Source organism: Hyla sarda, chromosome 3 (genome assembly GCF_029499605.1).
Source record: "Hyla sarda isolate aHylSar1 chromosome 3, aHylSar1.hap1, whole genome shotgun sequence".
NCBI classification, from domain to species: Eukaryota; Metazoa; Chordata; class Amphibia; order Anura; family Hylidae; genus Hyla; species Hyla sarda.
The window spans coordinates 278,338,739-278,359,127 of NC_079191.1; the positions used below are offsets into that span (position 1 = coordinate 278,338,739).

Genomic DNA, 20,389 nt, shown 5'->3' on the forward strand with positions numbered 1-20,389 from the left:
CATCCTCCAGCATGACTGGTTTGGCGGTGGGTCAGTAATGGTGTGGGGTGGCTGTAAGACTCACGGCAGTAAGTAGGACACTCTCTGTGGTAGTGGATCCGTTGGACCTGTGTGGCAATGACACAAGCCATGCCAGGGAGCGGGGTCTAAGGTGCCGTTGGTTTTCACCAGAGCCCGCCTCAAGGTGGGATGGCCTTGCTGCAGCAGAAGGCACCCAGGTTGCTACCCCTGGCACGACTCGACCACACAGGCGGCTGAGGTGATGCAAGGCACAGAAGGAATCAGGCAAGATGTGGTCTGCATAGCAGAAGGTCGGGGCTGGCGGCTCAGGAGCATAGTCAGGAACGTAGCAGAAGGTCTAAAGGCAGGCGGCAAGAAGCAAGGTCAGGTCACGAAATGCAAGGGTCTGGAACACGGCAAGGCTAAACAACAAATGCTTTCTCTAGGGCACTGGGGCAACAAAGATATGGCAGGGAGTGATGGGAGGGGCAGATATTTATTTTAAAAAAACAGCACAGGTGCAAACCATAATTACAGGCGCACTGGCTCTTTAAATCAGAGAGCTCCAGATGCGGGGGCACGCGCGCCGGCGCTGAGGGAGGACAGAGGAAGGAGAAGAGCATGGAGGTGAGAGATGGGCCGGGACTTGCATGCGAATTCCAGACCCGTCGGCTGGGGAAGTGGGAGGGGGGATGCGCTCACGGCCAGCGTGTCTGGCCGGAGCGCTAGATGTAACAGTGGCATTTCTTTGGGGGGGCCGGACAGCCCTCCATGTGCTTGCCAGAGGTAGCCTGACTGCCATTAGGTACTGAGATGAGATCCTCAGATCCCTTGTGAGACCATATGCTGGTGCGGTTGGCCCTGGGTTCCTCCTAATGCAAGACAATGTTAGACCACATCTGGCTGGAATGTGTCAGCAGTTCCTGCAAGAGGAAGGCATTGATGCTATGGACTGGCCCGCCTGTTCCCCAGACCTGAATCCGATTGAACACATCTGGGATATCATGTCTCGCTCCATCCACCGCCATGTTGCACCACAGACTGTCCAGGAGTTGGCGGATGCTTTAGTCCATGTCTGGGAAGACATTCCTCAGGAGACCATCCGCCACCGCATCAGGAGCATGCCCAGGCATTGTAGGGAGGTCATACAGGCACGTGGAAGCCACACACACTACTGAAACTAATTTTGACTTGTCTTAAGGACATTATATCACAGTTGGATCAGCCTGTAGTGTGGTTTTCCACTTTCATTTTGAGTGTGACTCCATATCCAGACCTACATGGGTTGATAAATTTGATTTCCATTGATAATTTTTGTGTGATTTTGTTGTCAGTACATTCAACTATGTAAAGACGAAAGTATTTCATGCGATTAGTTCATTCATTCAGATCTGGGATGTGTTATCTTAGTGTTCCCTTTATTTTTTTGAGCAGTGATTTTTTTTGGTTGCACCGTAAATTAATTGTATAATTAAATGTGCCAGTACAAAGCACATTTAGTCGATGGGAAAATAAAGAGAGTTAGGAGGAATAAATCAAATACGCAAAAGGAAAAATTGGCTCAAGGACAAAATGGGCAGTGTCCTAAAGGGGTTAATGGGTATGTGGTTCGATGATTTGTTTTTATTTATATATAACAAGTGAAAAGGATATAACAGGTAGTGGTTATGTCTTGTAAGCATGTGCGATTAGGAAGGCATCACAGAGATGTCTCACCTGACAGGTCTATGCATCATCTCTCTGCTCCTAGTGGTGAACTGCTCATGTAGGACTGCAAATGGATGTGTACTGTGCATACATACAAATGGGGATGTATGGCTACCGCTACTTGGTTGTGATGTGTATTTATGCTTTTTGCCCCATTCCCAACTTGTTTTTAAAATGTTCTCTCTAAGAGAAAATCATAGATGGCTGTAATGAATTGGCCTGACCCTGTCTCATGTTGTCTCAAGCAGCTTGTTACAGATGACAAATTCCCTTCATGTAGGATGTTAATAGTAATATCAATCTTCATGTGGTTTGCAAAAGGAGCTGTGCCTAAATATAACAGTAAGAGACCCTTAATTCTTCACAAGGTCATTCTATAAAATATGTAACAGTTTTACTTTAATTTTAGGTTATTAACACTAACTTTATCTCAGTTAAAGGGTACCTGTCATCAATAAAAACTTTTTATATAATGTAGCCCTGCTACAGAGTGTACAGTGCCCTGCTTGTCCTCAGTGTACAGTGCCCTGCTTGTCCTCAGTGTACAGAGCCCTGCTTGTACTCACTGCACAGAGTCCTGCTTGTCCTCACTGCACAGAGCCCCGCTTGTCCTCACTGCACAGAGCCCCGCTTGTCCTCAGTGTACAGAGCCCCGCTTGTCCTCAGTGTACAGAGCCCCACTTGTCCTCAGTGCACAGAGCCCTGCTACTCCTCGGTGTACAGAGCCCTGCTACTCCTCGGTGTACAGAGCCCTGCTTGTCCTCGGTGCACAGAGCCCTGCTTGTCCTCGGTGCACAGAGCCCTGCTTGTCCTCAGTGTACAGAACCCTGCTTGTCCTCAGTGCAGAGCCCTGCTGGTCCTCAGTGTACAGAGCCCTGCTTATCCTCAGTGTACAGAGCCCTGCTTGTCCTCAGTGTACAGAGCCCTGCTTGTCCTCAGTGTACAGAACCCTGCTTGTCCTCAGTGTACAGAGCCCTGCTTGTCCTCAGTGTACAGAGCCCTGCTTGTCCTCAGTGTACAGAGCCCTGCTTATCCTCAGTGTACAGAGCCCTGCTTGTCCTCAGTGTACAGAGCCCTGCTTGTCCTCAGTGTACAGAACCCTGCTTGTCCTCAGTGTACAGAGCCCTGCTTGTCCTCAGTGTACAGAGCCCTGCTTGTCCTCAGTGTACAGAGCCCTGCTTGTCCTCAGTGTACAGAGCCCTGCTTGTCCTCAGTGTACAGAGCCCTGCTTGTCCTCAGTGTACAGAACCCTGCTTGTCCTCAGTGCAGAGCCCCTGTGGTCCTCAGTGTATAGAACCCTGCTTGTCCTCAGTGTACAGAGCCCTTCTTGTCCTCAGTGTACAGAGCCCTGCTTGTCCTCAGTGCAGAGCCCTGCTTGTCCTCAGTGTACAGAGCCCTGCATGTCCTCAGTGTACAGAGCCCTGCTTGTCCTCAGTGTACAGAACCCTGCTTGTCCTCAGTGCAGAGCCCTGCTGGTCCTCAGTGTACAGAACCCTGCTTGTCCTCAGTGTACAGAGCCCTTCTTGTCCGTCCTCAGTGTAAAGAGCCCTGCTTGTCTTCAGTGTACAGAACCCTGCTTGTCCTCAGTGCACAGAGCCCTGCTTGTCCTCAGTGCACAGAGCCCTGCTTGTCCTCAGTGCACAGAGCCCTGCTTGTCCTCAGGGCACAGAACCCTGCTTGTCCTCAGGGCACAGAGCCCTGCTTGTCCACCCACACTTCCTGTATTTGGACTCCCCATAGAGACAAACAAGCAATAGCTGCAGGGACAAAAATATACATATTTTTTAACCAATGTATATTACAAATATACGTATAATGGTATTGTCTACATTATATAAAAAGTTTTTGTTGATTACAGGTACACTATAAATGTTACCCAGCCAGGAGTAGATAGAGATTGATGGTGGTGAAAATTACATAGATCAAATGTATGGCACAATGTTTGCCCAGAAATCTTTAATTACAGGCATATACCAATGCAATTTACAATGAAAAAATATAATAAAAACAAATGACCCATTGGCATCAGTGTATATAATCAGGTGCCAAACCTGCTATCCAGATCAGATTTTAATCAAACCTTACAAAAAATATTGTTTAATTCTCCACAATGACAATAAGCCTTTTGGCACCATAATAGTAACATGAATTATTTCATTATAGCTCCATAAACATCATTTCTAATAAACTGTTAATCTTAAATAATTGGTGCAAAAATGTGCTGCGGTTGCATATCGCAGCCGTAATGCATTTTGGCCCCAGGTAGCTATGAAAACCTGCTAGCTGTCTAAAAGAAAAAGAGTAAGAAGTGGAGAAATAAAAAACATAAATTGTTTCCTTTTTGCAGCTGTTATCAGTCAACTATACAGTGTTATCAAACATGGACCCTTCAGTACATCCTTAATGGAGATATGACTGTGTCTGGTGACAAAATCCATTACATTGCTTCAAATTCATCAATTCTCTGTTTGGTGTTGCCCTGCCGAATTTGTCTCAGGGTCTTGTATTTGTCACGACCCATTTGAACATTTTCTGTATGTAACAAATCATTGTGTGTCTTCTTGGTTTCATCCCGAGCTTGAGAAAGTTCACTGGTCAAAGCCTGGTAGAGAAATTTAGAAATATTTAAAGTCACCTTTTCATATTAGGATTAAAAAAAATATATATCTTAATTGTAGTAAAATAAATCCCTGCTAATAATAAGGTTTTTCTATTCCAATATTAATAAATAAATCAAAATGACCCCCTCAAGAGGTGCTAGAGGCCAAAATACACGTTATTAACTCAACCCCAGGGCCGTAGCTCGGGGTAAAAAACACCCCTATTACCTAACCCCTCTAAAAAGTAACTTTTATTCTTATTATTAAAATGTGACTGATCCTGGAGAAAACTTTAAAAGTCAATGTCAACAGGGATTATATCTATGTAAATGGAGCCCAGGAGCTTCCAAACTAAAGGGTTCTGCAGAAACCCAATATCCCTGTGAACACCAAAATTTAAAAACACTATATTGCCGCCTCTACATGTTTCACCGTCGCCACGGGGTTCTCAAGAGGCAAACAGTGGCAACAACCACTGTTGTTGCCACTGTTTGCCTCTTGAGAACGCCGTGGAGACGGCGAAACATGTAGAGGCGGCAGTGTCAACAGGGATTATATCCGCATGCAGGTGTTTTTTTTACCCCGGGCTACGGCCCTGGGGTTGAGTTAATAACGTATTCCAATATTACAGTTGATCAAAAATGCAGGTAAAAAATTAGGGGTAGGGTGACATGTGCCGTATTTTGCTGCATACTTTTAGCAGCTGATTTCCTACTTATTGAAGTAAACGGGTAGCAAAACGTGTATTTACTGCTGCAGATTTTATGTAGCAGATTTTGCTACCCATTGGGGGAGATTTACCTGTGCAAAGAGAAAGTTGTTCAGTTGCCCAAAGCAACCAATCGGATTGTTTCATTCATTTTGCAGAGGCCTTTGTTAAAAATGAAAGATGCAAGCTGATTGGATGCTATGGGCAACTTTCCCTCTGGACAGGTCTTTGATAAATCTCCACCATTGACTTTATTGGGCAGCAAAATCTTCAGAAAATATGCATGTGTGAACTGACCCTGAGGGTATGGTCACACGGCAGAATGTCCGTGAAGAATTCTGCAGGAATATATTTCACGGACATTCCACTGCAGAAGAGTCCCATTGATTTCAATGGTTTGTGCTGCACTGTTCACATAGTGGAATTTCTGCAGCAGATGTTTCTGGTGTATACAAAAAGAATAGACTAGTTCATTCTTTTTTTGTAGAATTCACTCGGAAAAGACGCATTCACAGGGGCGGATTACCCGTAAATTTCCTGCTGCTGTGAATTTTCTGCAGGCGGATTTTCCTCTGCAGAGATCCTCTACAGTTCCACTGTGAAAAATCCCCCTGTATAAACATACCCTTAAAGTCTATGGAAAAGCGCCTGTTAGTACACACATTGAGGGAGATTTATCAAAACCATTGCAAAGGATAAGTTGCCCAGTTGCCCATAGCATAGCAACCAGATTGCTTCTTTCATTTTTAGCAAGGCCTCTGCAAAATGAAAAAGGCAATCTGATTGGCTCCTATGGGCAACTGGGCAACTTTTCTTCTGCACGGGTTTTGATAAATCTCCCCCATTGTCTAAAAAAATGGCTGCAATTTTAATGTCGAAATTTCTGCTGTTTGTTGTGTGCACTGCCACTTTTCCATAGACTTTAATAGAACACATGATTTGATTTAATAAGACTGTCACTTTTTATACCTATTTTACTGCAGTTTCTTTGTTTTCATTTTACACTGTGAACCCAAACTGTCTTTGTTACCCACAGCAACTGCACAGAGTGCAGCTTTCATTTTACCACAGCAGGTTAAGAAATGAAACCTTAGTTATGATTGGTTTATATGGGCAACAAAGAAGATTTTTTTTTATCTTTGACAGTTTTGATTAATTATGCCCACTGGCCACGATTTATCCAAATGTGTGGAAGAAAAACTGGGAGAGATTTTGCCCAAAGTAACCAATTACAGCTCAGCTTTACCAGAGCTTGTTAGGATAAAAGCTGATCTGTGATTGGTTAGTGTGGGCAAAAATCCCTACAGTTTATCACATTTTGATCAGAGCCAGTTGGGGATATTTATCAAAACCTGTGCAGAGGAAAAGTGGAGCAATTGCCTATAGCAACCAATCAGATTGCTTCTTTAATTTTAAAAAAGGCCTTTGAAAAGAAGCAATCTGATTAGTTGTTATGGGGAACTGGTCAGTTTTTCCTATGCACAGGTTTAGATCTGCCCCAGTGTTTTAAAGTACATGCATTTTGGTTGCGGTTATCTTGTTGTAAGTCCTACGATTCTTTGATTATATGATTCAAAGATTTCTCACAAATAATCTAAAAAAAAATACAAAAAATGTATCAAAAAACAAAAACACTACAAGTTAGGAAAATGCCCCACAAAAATCACTGTAAGGCTACGTTCACAAAAAGTATTTTGGTCAGCAATTTGCTTAGCTTTGATTACAAATTTACAAATATTGAACAAAATCCTGAACATATTACTTTGTATGAACATAGCCTTAGGCTAGAATCATACATGGCAGTTTGCAGTGGATGTTTTCTAAAAAACGGCAATGCATGATGCCAGCCTTTAGCATGGCATTTTTGTAGGCTTTTTTTTCAAACTGTCTTTACGTAAGATTCTCTTTGTTGCCCCCAGCAACCTTTAAGAGCTCAGCTTTTATTTTACCAAAGCAATATGAGTAATGAAAGCATAGCTGTGATTGGCTTATTATTGGTAACAGAGAGAATATTACTATGATACAGCTTGAAACGCCCATGTGAAACCACCCTTAAAGCAACAAAACTATAAAAAGAAATATTAATAACCAACAATTGTACAGTAACAGTAATTCTGTATGGTCATTTCATTTTGACAGGTCCAATGAATTTACACTCACCAATAGCTGCTTCTGTACACGCTCATTCTTCTCTGCCTCAGTGATACGCGTCTCCTCTTTGCGGTCATCATGGAAGTTGTCATAGGTGAATTCTGCACTGTATTCTACTCCGTCATCTTGCAAGTGCTCGTTGACATACTCCCTGACTGGTTCATATACTGGTGGAGGTGGAAGTGGGGGAGCAGTCATGACCATATGCAGCTCCTCCTTTGTCCTAAGAAGATCACTTTGGGCTTCTTGTGCCTGTTAACAAACAAGAGGAAACTGTGACTGAAAGCTAAGATTCTAAAATATCTGTCATGGCAAAGGAATGATTGATTGCAAAAGGAGTTTAAAGCTGAAATACTTTTACTGTGTCAATAGTGGCCACAAAGTGGCCTTTGTCACCTCCTTATAATTCTAAAATGCTTGTCAAATACATCCTACAGTATTCATAAATAAAGGACAGAATGCAGGAGTTAGTAAAACGAAGCCTGGACGTCACTGAAAAAGTCCCTTGGCAAGTGTTTTTTTAAAGCTCTGGATCTGTAGTAAGTTTAAGACATACAAAAAAAAAAAAAAGACAAAAATGACAAAAATAATGATCATTATAACTCTGCTTCGCAATGGAACGGGTTTTCCCCATGGTCAGATTGATGGAGGTCCCGCAGCTACGATGGTCCCTCTATGACTGGTGAAAATATGAATACTGGCCCCTTACTAATATGTTAATATGTTCAAAATAATGTTGTTACACAAGTGTAAGAGCTCAGTTATTATTGTATGGTGCATTTAATGGTGTATGTCACTTTAACGCCCCAAAGATAAAAGATACTAGATGACAGGTAGCAGTTTTATGCTTACAAAAAGAAGGTTAGCCAAAAATGAATAAAAACCAACAAATACATATAGTTGCAATTCTGCATCAGACTACTGCTTTCCTTTTTGCTTATGTGTGGGATTTACCAGCCTTTTCTAACCTCAGTGTGGAACTAAAAAGTTGCACAATTTTATTCATTTTTTTAAAGAGTACTCTGCCCCTAGATGATTGATCTCGTGGCCGTTACCCTGGCGTTCTGAACATACATGTTCATTATGCTGGATTTAGGTGGCCATGGTCGTGACGCCACGCCCCCACCATTCATGTTTATGGGAGGGGGCTGACAACATGTCACACCCCCTCCCATAGACATGGGACGTCACAACCATTGCCACCCAAACCCGGCGTTGTGAACATAAATGTTCAGACCGCTGGGGTGCCAACCTAGGTCTCATGGGGGGTTACAGCAATCGGACACCCCGCGATCAGACATCTTATCCCCTATCCTTTGGATAGGGGATAAGATGTCTAGGGGCGGAGATATTTATTATAAAAGAAAAAATACATAATTGGTATCTAGGAAAATAAACCATAATAAATATCAAAAAGTTAACTGATCTATGAGATTGTCATTCATTTTAGCAAGCTTTGGGCAGTTATTTGTGCACTTTGATCAGACACAAATCTTGCCAATGCCAAGCTATTTTCTCCCACAAACAACAATGCAGATGTTGTTTATTTCAATAAAAGATTTACTGTAAATTAGAAAATCTTTAAAAAGGTTTAAACATTTTTACTGCACAATATTAGAAATGTAATGTAAAAGGAAGAAATTTACCAACATACCCGCATTTGCCATTCACCAACTTCCTCTTCTTTAGCTCTTCTTGCTTCCTCCAGAAGGGAAATCCTGGCTGTATACTCTGCTAGCTCTGAAGCCTAAAGTAAAATGATAAAGGTGTCATCCTATAGTTGCATTGCTTTGTAGGTAGGAGTCATTTATGCAATAGAAAAAAAATCAAATCAATGAATAGCAACATTGACACAGACATTGCATTACAACCATAATGATAAGTGTATAAAATCGACTATTCGTGTGGACAAGTACTTGGCTGCACTTGGCTTCACTAGCAATTTCCTATTGTTTGTGTTTTACTAACATAACAAAATTAGAAAAAAAATAAGTATTGGAGAGTGAGGACAATCACCTTTACCCTATACACCACTGCTCTTAGGTATTACTTTTACACTTACTTTGAAGAGGAAGATTTGCTCCTCTCCCCTCAAATACTAGTTACCTTTTCTATCAAACCTCTGTGACCAAAACTATCCAACAAGCTGTGCCCCTTCCACACCGCCAGGCCAAATTCAGATGCTGCTTATTGAAAATGAATCACTTTTTTTTGTTCTAAGAAAACATACTATACATCTATAATTAGGGATGAGCAAATCGAATCAGCCGAATTAGTTCCGAATTTCAGGAAACATTTGATTCGTAACGAATGCGAATATCGCTGCGATTCATCGCGCGAATCGCTTCATTAAACTCCATTTAGTGCGGTCTAGGCTCCAGAGGCCGGTCATCTAAAATGACGGATATGAGGGCAAGGAATCCTGGGAAAGCGGGAACAAGGGTCAGCGGGATGACCCTGAATCACATGCAGCATACAGCCTATCAGCAGCCACCCACCCCTGTGATGTCACAGCCCTATATAATCAGCAGCCATCTTGCAGACAGTCACATCAATGTTCTATTACAGAAAGAGAGGGACAGACAGCAGTGTGTGTTGCACAGAAAAGCATTTTTACAGCAAAGATTTACCTCCCAGTCACATCAGCATTCTATTGCAGAGAGAGAGGGACCGAGAGCAGTGTGTTTCACAGAAAATCCAGCCTAGACGTACTGATAGGGAAGAGAGTGAGATTGAGAGAGAAAGTGCAATTTTGGATGTAGTACACAACGACTGTGTGCTGCAGCACTGGTGTGTAGAACACCTGAAAAGCTAATAGTAGCCAGCCAGTTAGGGTGAGCAGAGCACTAAAAGCTTATTGTCCTCTACTAAGTGTAACCTGTGCGTAGATCTAAGTGGTGTACTATTTTGTTCCTGTTAAAGTCTTAAAGGGGTATTCCAGGATTTTTTTTATTATTTGACTATGTTACAGGGGCTGTAAAGTTAGTGTAGTTCATGATATAGTGCCTTTACCTGTGTCTGACAGTTTTCTCACAATTCTTATGTGATTTTCACCCCAATATTTACTTTTAACAGCATACAAAATGACTGCTGTCTCGGATTTTTCTGCGGTCGAGACCTGACTCACTAGTCAGCTGATGACAGGGAGCCTGCCTGCTTCAATGGGTGGAGAGAGCAATCTGCAAATAATGCAACAGCTGGAGGCACCCTGATTGAAAAGCACAAGTCTGCAGCTCATTTATGTTTCAATGGGTAGGGTGGCTGATGTGTGGGAAGGAGGAAAATGGAATCATGGGATTTGTAGGCAAACAAGAAAACTGAAAACAGGAAATACAAGTTCACAAAAAGCTAGCCACAGTGTTATGGTAATCTCACAGCATAGCCATTTAGCCAAAAACAAGCGCAGATCCTTCCTAAGCATGTCCATTACTGTCTGCCAGGTACGTACTAAAATCACCTTATGCTGGATAACCCCTTTAACCTGTTAAGGACATAGGACGTTCTCTAACGTCCCCGCTACCTGGGCTTTAATGCCCAAGGACGTTAGAGAACGTCCTGTTGTATTTCCGATCTCTGCCGCTCGCCGGGCAGAGATCGGAACTGGATGCCTGCTGAAATCCTTCAGCAGGCATCCAGGGCAAACGCTGAGGGGGGCCATGTAGGGAAATCGCCCTTGCGATCTGCGGCGATACCGGGCTGATCGGGTCTCTAGGACCCGACCGCCCGGTAATTTCGCATGATCCCGGCTGTCACAGACAGCCAGGACGATGCTGAAGTATCGGAGCGAGGTGGCAAGCCTGCCACCTCCTCCGATCCCCTGCGATCCGTCGGTTAACTAACCGATCAATCGCAGGAGGGGGGGGCGGTTACTTCCTCCCGCCCTGCCCGGCCCCTTGGAAGTCCGGAGAGGATGGGAGGAAGACCGGAGGACGCGGCGGGGTACTTACCTCGTCCCTGAAGACCCGGATCCCGGCGAGGAAGATGGCAGCGGCGGCGACAGGTGAGTTCCTCTTCAGCTGCGGTCGGGCCCTTTACAGCAGTGCACGTCGCCGTAAAGCGACATGCATTGCTGTAATGGGACCCTGTATACTACAACTCCCAGCATGCCCAGACAGCCCTTGGCGTCTGGGCATGCTGGGAGTTGCAGTTTTGCAACATCTGGAGGTCCACAGTTTGGAGACCACTGTGCCCTTCCAGATGTTGCAAAACTACACATCCTCAGCATGCCCTTACTGTCCAGGCATGCTGGGAGTTGTAGTTCTGTAACATCTGGCCCTTCAGATGTTGCAGAACTACAACTCCCAGCATGCCTGGACAGTTTTGGCATACTGGGAGTTGTAGTTTTGCAACATCTGGAAGGGCACAGATTGGGAACCACTGTATTAGTGGTCTGCAAACTAGTCCTCCAGATGTTGCAAAACTACAACTCCCAGCATGCTGGGAGTTGTAGTTCGGCAACATCTGGCTCTAAAGATGTTGCCGAACTACTACTCCCAGCATGCCTGAGAATGCTGGGAGTTGTGGTTTTGCAACAACTGGAGGCACACTGGTTGGGAAACATTGTCTGTTTCCTAACTCAGTGTTTCCCAACCGTGCGCCTCCAGCTGTTGCAAAACTATAACTACCAGCATGCACTGATAAACTGTGCATGCTGGGAGTTGTAGTTTTGTAACAGCTGGAGGTCCCCTCCCCCCTGTGAATACCCGTACAGGGTACATTCACATGGGCAGGGGGCTTACAGTGAGTATCAGGCAGCAAATTTTGCGCGGCAGCTCAAACTCGCAGCGGGAACTCGCTGTAATCCCCCGCCCGTGTGACTGTACCCTAAAAACACAACACTACACTACCACAAAATAAAATAAAAAGTAAAAAAAACACTACATATACACATACCCCTACACAGCCCCCCTCCCCTCCCCAATAAAAATGAAAAACGTCCGGTATGCCACTGTTTCCAAAATGGAGCCTCCAGCTGTTGCAAAACAACAACTCCCAGTATTGCCGGACAGCCGTTGACTGTCCAAGCATGCTGGGAGTTTTGCAACAGCTGGAGGCACCCTGTTTGGGAATCACTGGCGTAGAATACCCCTATGTCCACCCCTATGCAAATCCCTAATTCAGGCCTCAAATGCGCATGGCGCTCTCACTTTGGAGCCCTGTCGTATTTCAAGGCAACAGTTTAGGGTCACATATGGGGTATCGCCGTACTCGGGAGAAATTGTGTTTGGGGGGCTTTTTCTCCTTTAACCCCTTATGAAAAGGTGAAGTTGGGGTCTACAACAGCATGTTAGTGTAAAAAAATTAATTTTTTACACTAACACGCTGGTGTTGCCCTATACTTTTCATTTTGACAAGAGGTAAAAGGGAAAAACGCCCCACAAAATTTGTAATGCAATTTCTCCCGACTACGGAGATACCCCATAAGTGGGCGCAAAGTGCTCTGGGGGCGCACAACAAGGCCCAGAAGGGAGAGTGCACCATGTACATTTGAGGTGATTTGCACAGGGGTGGCTGATTGTTACAGCGGTTTTGACAAACGCAAAAAAAAAAAAAAAAAAACACGTGACCCCATTTGGGAAACTACACCCCTCACGGAATGTAATGAGGGGTGCAGTGAGAATTTACACCCCACTGGTGTCTGACAGATCTTTGGAACAGTGGGCTGTGCAAATAAAAAAAATTTGTACAGCCCACTGTTCCAAAGTTCTGACAGACACCAGTGGGGGTAAATGCTCACTGTACCCCTTGTTACGTTCCTCAAGGGGTCTAGTTTCCAAAATGGTATGCCATGTTGGGGTTATTTTGCTGTCCTGGCACCATAGGGGCTTCCTAAATGTGACATGCCCCCCGAGCAAAATTTGCTCTCCAAAAGCCAAATATGACTCCTTCTCTTCTGAGCATTGTAGTTCGCCCATAGTGCGCTTCAGGTCAACTTACGGGGTACCTACATACTCAGAAGAGATGGGGTTACAAATTTTGGGGGGTATTTTCTGCTATTAACCCTTGCAAAAATGTGAAATATATATATTTTTTTACATATGCAAAAGTCGTGAAACACCTGTGGGGTATTAAGGTTCACTTTACCCCTTGTGACGTTCCCCAAGGGGTCTAGTTTCAAAAATGGTATGCCATGTGGGGATTTTTTGCTGTTCTGGTACCATAGGGGCTTCCTAAATGCAACATGCCCCCCAAAAACCATTTCAGAAAAACATACTCTCCAAAATCCCCTTGTCGCTCCTTCGCTTCTGAGCCCTCTACTGCGCCCGCCAAACACTTTTCATGGACATATGAGGTATGTGCTTACTCGAGAGAAATTGGGCTACAAATATAAGTATAAATTTTCTCCTTTTACCCCTTGTAAAAATTCAAAAATTGGGTCTACAAGAACATGTAAAAAATGAAGATGGTGAATTTTCTCCTTCACTTTGCTGCTATTCCTGTGAAACACCTAAAGGGTTAAAACGCTGACTGAATGTCATTTTGAATACTTTGGGGGGTACAGTTTTTATAATGGGGTAATTTGTGGGGTATTTCTAATATGAAGACCCTGCAAATCCACTTCAAACCTGAATTGGTCCCTGAAAAATAGTGAGTTTGAAAATTTTGTGAAAAATTGGAAAATTGCTGCTTAACTTTGAAGCCCTCTGGTGTCTTCCAAAAGTAAAAACATGTCAATTTTATGATGCAAACATAAAGTACACATATTGTATTTGTGAATACATTTTTATTTTATTTGGAATATCCATTTTCCTTACAAGCAGAGAGCTTCAAAGTTAGAAAAATGCTAAATTTTCAATTTTTTCAGCAAATTTTGGAATTTTTCACTAAGAAACGATGCAAGTATCGACAAAATTTTACCAATAACATAAAGTAGAATATGTCACGAAAAAACAATCTTGGAATCAGAATGATAGGTAAAAGCATTCCAGAATTATTAATGTTTAAAGTGACAGTGCTCAGATGTTCAAAAAACGCTCCGGTCCTAAGGTGTAAAATGGCCTGGTCCTTAAGGGGTTAAGGGTCCAGATACTGTGAAAGGACAGCCAAAAGTACAGACCTGCTGGTGTTGTAGACAAATACTGTTTTAAGCATACTGGAGCACATTGTCCTCCACTCATAAGTGCATACCACATACGTACATCTAAGTGGTATACCAGTTTGTTCCTGTTAAAGTCTTAAGGGCCTAGATACTGTGAAAGGCCAGCCAAAAGTACACACCTGCTGGTGTTGTAGAGGAATACTGTTTTAAGCGTGCTGGAGTGCACTGTCCTCCCCTCATAAGTGCATACTACATACGTACATCTAAGTGGTGTACCATTCTGTTAATGTTAAAGTCTAAAGGGCCTAGATACTGTGAAAGGCCAGCCAAAAGTACACACGTGTTGTTGTTGAAGACAAATACTGTTTTAAGTGTACTGTAGCGCATTGTACTCCCCTCATAAGTGCATACCACATAAATACATCTAAGTGGTGTACCATTTTGTTCCTGTTGAAGTCTTAAGGGCCTAGATACTGTAAAAGGCCAGCCAAAAGTACACACCTGCTGGTGTTGTAGACAAATACTGTTTTAAGCATGGTGGAGCGTATTGTACTCCCCTCATATATACACTAAGTATGTCAGACAGAGAAGTGCCAGGATGGGCACAGAGGAGTGGCAGAGGCCTAAATTTATCAGGCAGAGGTCGCAGCAGACTAGGGGGGAGTGGCAGCAGGAGTCGCAGCGAGAGGCCTGAGCTCCCGGTATCAGCTAGTGGTCGTGTCTCGACCAGCAACCCATCTGCCGTCATCGATTGGTTAACACGGTCATCCACTTCATCACAGGTGACATCTAACAACCCCAGTCAACAGTCGGTGGGTTCCTCAAACACAACCCTCAGTTGGCATGGCTCTGGAGCAGTCCCTGCCCTCCCATTGCCTCTGTCCTATGCTGTTCCCTCCCACAAAGAAGTATCTTATGCTGCTAGTGAGGACGATCTACTACAGGACAGTCAGCAGCTACTGCCCAGCCAAGAAATGGGGGAGAAATCTGCCGTTTCCTCGGCTAGGCGGGCAAGAAGTGATGAGGAGATTGGCGTGGGAGGTGGCGTTGCGAGCGTTCAGGCTCCTGAAGCAGACACTGCTGAGGAACCTAAGAAGGACATCAGTGAAGTGCAGACACAACTCGGTGATGATGAAACCAATTGCACTGGGGAGCCGGTGCAGAAGGGGCTTCATCATCATCAGTAGAGATGAGCAAACTTACAGTAAATTCGATTCGTCACGAACTTCTCGGCTCGGCGGTTGCTGACTTTTCCTGCATAAATTTGTTCAGCTTTCCGGTGCTCCGGTGGGCTGGAAAAGGTGGATACAGTCCTAGGAAAGAGTCTCCTAGGACTGTATCCACCATTTCCAGCCCACGGGAGCACCTGAAAGCTGAACTAATTTATGCAGGAAAAATTATCAACTGCCGAGCCGACAAGTTCGTGACGAATCGAATTTACTGTAAGTTCGCTCATCTCTAATCATCAGGAGAAGAGGGTTGCTGGTTGCCCGTGAGGCAGCAACTGAGCCAGCAAGGTGGTAGCATGGTTGGCAGTCAGCATGGTGGCAGAAGTGGAAAGTCTGGAGCCAAATGTGCCCGGAGTAAGACCACCTGCTTCACGGCAGCCTACCTTCCTGGGAGGTAGTGGAACAGGTGTTCCTGGAGTCAGTGGCAGTAGCAGTCAATCAGTGCAGACTGTTGGTGGGAAGTTTTTCATCAAGCATCCAGAGGATGTTAACCTGGTCACGTGCAAGATGTGTCCACAGAAGCTGAAGCGTGGCCAGGGTCACAATGTTGGCACCACGGCCCTGCGTCATCATATAAAGCGTCACCATAAAGCGGCCAGGGAGAACCGTGGCTCTGATGTGTTGGTCCAGCCTGCTGCATCACCCAGTGGCACGCCGCTCTCTGTTTCAGCCAGCCAAGGCTCCACCACCTCAGCCGAAGGGAGCTGTGTGTCAAACCCATCTTATGTAGGTCCAGATGCTCCTGCTCCTCCTACTCCGAATCAGTCATTCCACCAGCAATCCATTGGTGAAGTCATGTCCAAGAAACAACAGTATGCACCAACTCATCATTAATCGCAGAAGCTGAATGTGCTCCTGTCCAAGTTGCAGGTGCTTTTCAAGTGGTGGACTCTGCACCTTTCAGAGAACTGATGGCTTGTGCCGAGCCGAGGTGGAGAGTCCCAAGCCGTCATTTCTTTGCGAAGAAGGCAGTACCAGCCCTGCACAATTTTGTGGAACAGAAGGTGGGCCTGTCGTTGTGTATCAAAGTAAACAGCAGCGCCAACGTGTGGAGCTGTAACTATGGTCAGGGACAATACATGTACTTTACAGCCCACTGGGTGAATGTGGTTCCTGCACAGCCACAACAGCAACTTAGACAGGTCATGCCGCTTTCGCCTCCACACTCACAGGCCGTTGGTCCTGTAACAGTGTGCGACTCTGCCTCCTCATCCTCCACCGTCAAGTCTTAGTGCCCCTCCAGCATACCATGTGTGCAGGGCACTGCGGTGTCACGCTGTTCTTCACTTGGTTTGCCTTGGCGAACTGAGTCACACAGGGGAGGAACTGCTAAAAGTCATTCATCAAGAAATCAAATCATGGCTTACTCCAAGAAAACTGGAAATGGGAACCATGGTGATCAACAACTGGAAGAACATCTTGTCCTGCGACAAGGAAGCCTGAGACATGGTCCCTGCATGGCAAATGTGTTAAATCTGGCTTTCAAGCGGTTCCTGAAGTCTTCCCCCCATCTGCAAGACATCCTAACTATGGGAAGGAAACTTTGCATGCACTTCAGCCACTCGTACACAGCAAAGCACACCCTCCTTGAGCTGCAGCGTCAGAACGGTATCCCCCAACATAGTCTGATTTGCGACGTTTCCATACGTTGGAATTCATCCCTCCATATGTTGGACCGACTATACGAACAGAGAAAAGCCATCACCGATTTTTTGATGATCCAAGCGGATAGGGGGACTCCCCTGTGTAACTTCAATGTCAACCAGTGGCAGCTCATACGTGACACCTGCCGTTTAGTCAGGCCCTTTGAGGAAGCCACATTATTAGTCAGTTGCCAGGATTACAGGATGAACAACGTCATTTCACTGCTTAATTTACTACAACACATGTTGGAAACGATGGCTGGTCAGGGCACTGGAGACGTGGCGCCTACATCTCACGGCCACATGAGCCCTATGGGGGCTGAACTGGAGGAGGAGGGGCACAGTGGAGAACAGTTAAGGTTTTGCGAAATTGATGGTTTTTCTAGTTATCTGACAGGAGAGGAGGAGCAGGAGCAGCTAGAGGGTTATGAGGAAAGCGAGACAGAGGACCCAGACACACCGTGGCAGTATGCAGTAGAGATGGAGGCAGGGAGTCCCTCCTAGTCACTTGCACAAATGGCACAATGCATGCTCACTTGCTTGCGTAGTGACTGCCGAATTATCCCCATGCGGCAGCTGGATGACTTCTGGCTCTCCACCTTATTGGACCCTCACTTCCGGCACAAAGTGGGGGCCTTTTTTTATACCTACTAAGAGCGAGGACAAACTGACCTACTATAGAGACATCCTACATAGTCAGTTGGCCGATGCCTATCAGCACCATCGTCCATCCTCTCGCAGGTCAGACTCAGGGGGCCCTCTGCGCTCACCTTCCACTGCCATGGCTTCTGGGGAGGGGTGGGGTGGCAGGAGCAGTACCAGCTCCATCAGCAGCAGCCTGAGTCTACAGTCGCTGATGAGTAGCTTTCTTCACCCGCATAGTGAAGCAACTCGTCAGCAGCAGGTAGACCTGGAGCAGGACCTGAACCAGCAGGTGGTGGCAAACCTTGATATGACCCTGCCAACACACCTTGAAGATCCGCTGGACTTCTGGGCAGCTGAAACTTGATTTGTGGCCGCAACTAGCAGAGTTTGCCCTGGAAAAGCTGTCCTGCCCGGGCAGTAGTGTGCAATCAGAGCGGGTGATAAGTGCAGCGGGGGTCATAGTAACCCCAAGGAGAACTCATCTGTCCACGAAAAATGTGCAGAGACTGACCTTTGTGAAGATGAATCAGGCATGGATCAGCCAAGATTTCCACCCACCAATGCCTGATGCATCAGAGTAGATTACCCATGGTGCCACACCAACACTTCACAAATATGGATAGTGCAAAAAACATATTTAAGGAACTGCTCCCCAGTTACAGACATTCCTCCGCATCAAACCACAAATAAGTATTGAGGATATGCATTAGATAAAACCTAACTTTTCTTAGGATAAAATATATGTACCCACATTTTTTTTTATATCAAACAAAAGGAAAGGTATTGATGTGATGCAAAGACCTCTAAAAGGTGGAAGGGAACAATGTATGGTCCATTGTAACCAGTGGGGGTAAAAACTTCCCCTGTAAGGCCCTACTTTCGCATTACTAATTCCCTTCTTGGCAAGTGTTACTCGCCCTAAAAAGGGTGGCCCCACACAGGAACTTCTCCCTATTTCCACCTACAAACACTGCCATTTCACAGGGTTTTTAGGTGGAAATAGGGAGAGTTTCCTGAGTGGGGTCGCCCTTTTTAGGGCGAGTAACACTAGCCAAGAAGGGAATTAATAGGGTGAGAATAGGGCCTTAGAGGGGAATTTTTTACCCCCACCAATGGCAGTGTTTTCAGGTGAAAATAGGGAGAGGTTCCTGTGTAGGGCCGCCCTTTTTAGGGCGAGTAACACTTGTCAAGAAGGGAATTAATAATGCGAGAGTAGGGACTTACATGGGAAGTTTTTACCCCCAGCGGTCACAATGAACCATACGTTGTTCCTTTCCACCTCTTAGAGGTCTTTGCATCACATCAATACTTGGCGGTGTAGGTTGCGCATGGTTTTTTTGCACACCTTTCCTTTTGTTTGATTTCCCAAAAAATTTTGGGTACATATATTTTATTCTAATAATATTATTAAAAGTTAAGTTTTACATAATGCACATCCTCAATACTTGTGCACACTTTTACAAAAGAGACCATTTTCTTCTGCCTACCTGCCTCAGCTACTATTCTGATCCTGCCACCCGCCTGATGCAACATATCTCATGCCAAGTTCTCCTTTTTTCATTCACCTTCATCACCGGGTACTGGTATTGCCACCCACCGCCCCACTATATCATCAGGTCACTTTCAAGACTCCTGATGCTGCTGATGTCACGTCCAGGCTGTCTCATACTGCCACCATATATTCTCGTCATGCTGCTGCCACCTCCAGGCTGTCTCATTGTGCAACTATTAGGTCTCCCCATGCTTCCGCCACCTCCAGGATGTGTCACTCAGCCACTATATGGTCTCCTCATGTTGCCACTAACTTCAGGCTGTCATTCAGCCACTATACGGTCTCCTCATGCTGCCGCCATCGCCAGGCTGTGTCACTATATGGTCTGCTCTTGCTGTCGCCAATGCCAGGCTGTGTCATTCAGCCACTATAATGGTCTCCTCATTCTTCCGCCAACTTCAGGCTGTGTCATTCAGCCACTATATTGTCTGCTCTTGCTGCCGCCAACTCCAGGCTGTGTCATTCAGCCACTATATGATCTCCTCATGCTGCTGCCAACTACATGCTGTGTCATTCAGCCACTATATGGTCTCCTTATGATTCTGTCACCTCCAGGCTGTGTCACTGTAGCGCCATGTGGTCTCCTCATGCTGCTGGCACATTAAATAAAACTTTTTAGGTTCTCTATTTGAAATCCATGCTGTGTCATTCAGCCACTATATGGTCTCCTCATACTGATGCCACCTCAAGGCTCTATCATTGTGCCGCTCTGTGACAGTGATTCTAAAAGCAATGCCTCTAATCTGCATGTCATACTGAATAACAGTATTATTTCACTAACACAGCACACACCCTATGCGTGTTACAGCAAGGCAAAGTGTTCTACACCCCTATTGAGGCTCTCTGTAGGCCAGAAATAGCTGTTTTTAATACAGATTCACCGCAATCAAGTTTGGACCGCACCAAATTTTTCCGGAAAATTTGGCAAATCAGGCCAATCGAATTTTTCAAAAATTCCCTCATTTCTATCTATAATGGCTGAATGCATTTGGGGGTTTACCCTTCATGAAGAGTACCTCCATATACATCTCCATTTTTTTAAATACTACAGTGGGGATCAAAAGTTTGGGCACCCCAGGTAAAAATGTGTATTAATGTGCATAAAGAAGCCAAG

At 45.0% G+C, this 20,389-nt stretch overlaps 1 protein-coding gene across 2 annotated transcripts in view; it reads right to left on the minus strand.

Annotated features, from left to right (window-relative positions):
• Nucleotides 1-3,621: 3,621 nt before the first annotated feature.
• The window catches only part of EZR (ezrin), a 101,687-nt gene continuing 84,919 nt past the window's right edge, over nucleotides 3,622-20,389 (minus strand). For both annotated transcript variants that reach the window (XM_056566725.1, XM_056566724.1), the window contains exons 12-14: nucleotides 8,822-8,914; nucleotides 7,177-7,419; nucleotides 3,622-4,309 (exon numbers count right to left, since the gene is read on the minus strand). In XM_056566725.1, the coding sequence (XP_056422700.1) occupies nucleotides 4,145-4,309; nucleotides 7,177-7,419; nucleotides 8,822-8,914 (501 nt within the window). In that variant the 3' untranslated portion in view covers nucleotides 3,622-4,144. The remainder of the gene's footprint in view (nucleotides 4,310-7,176; nucleotides 7,420-8,821; nucleotides 8,915-20,389) is intronic.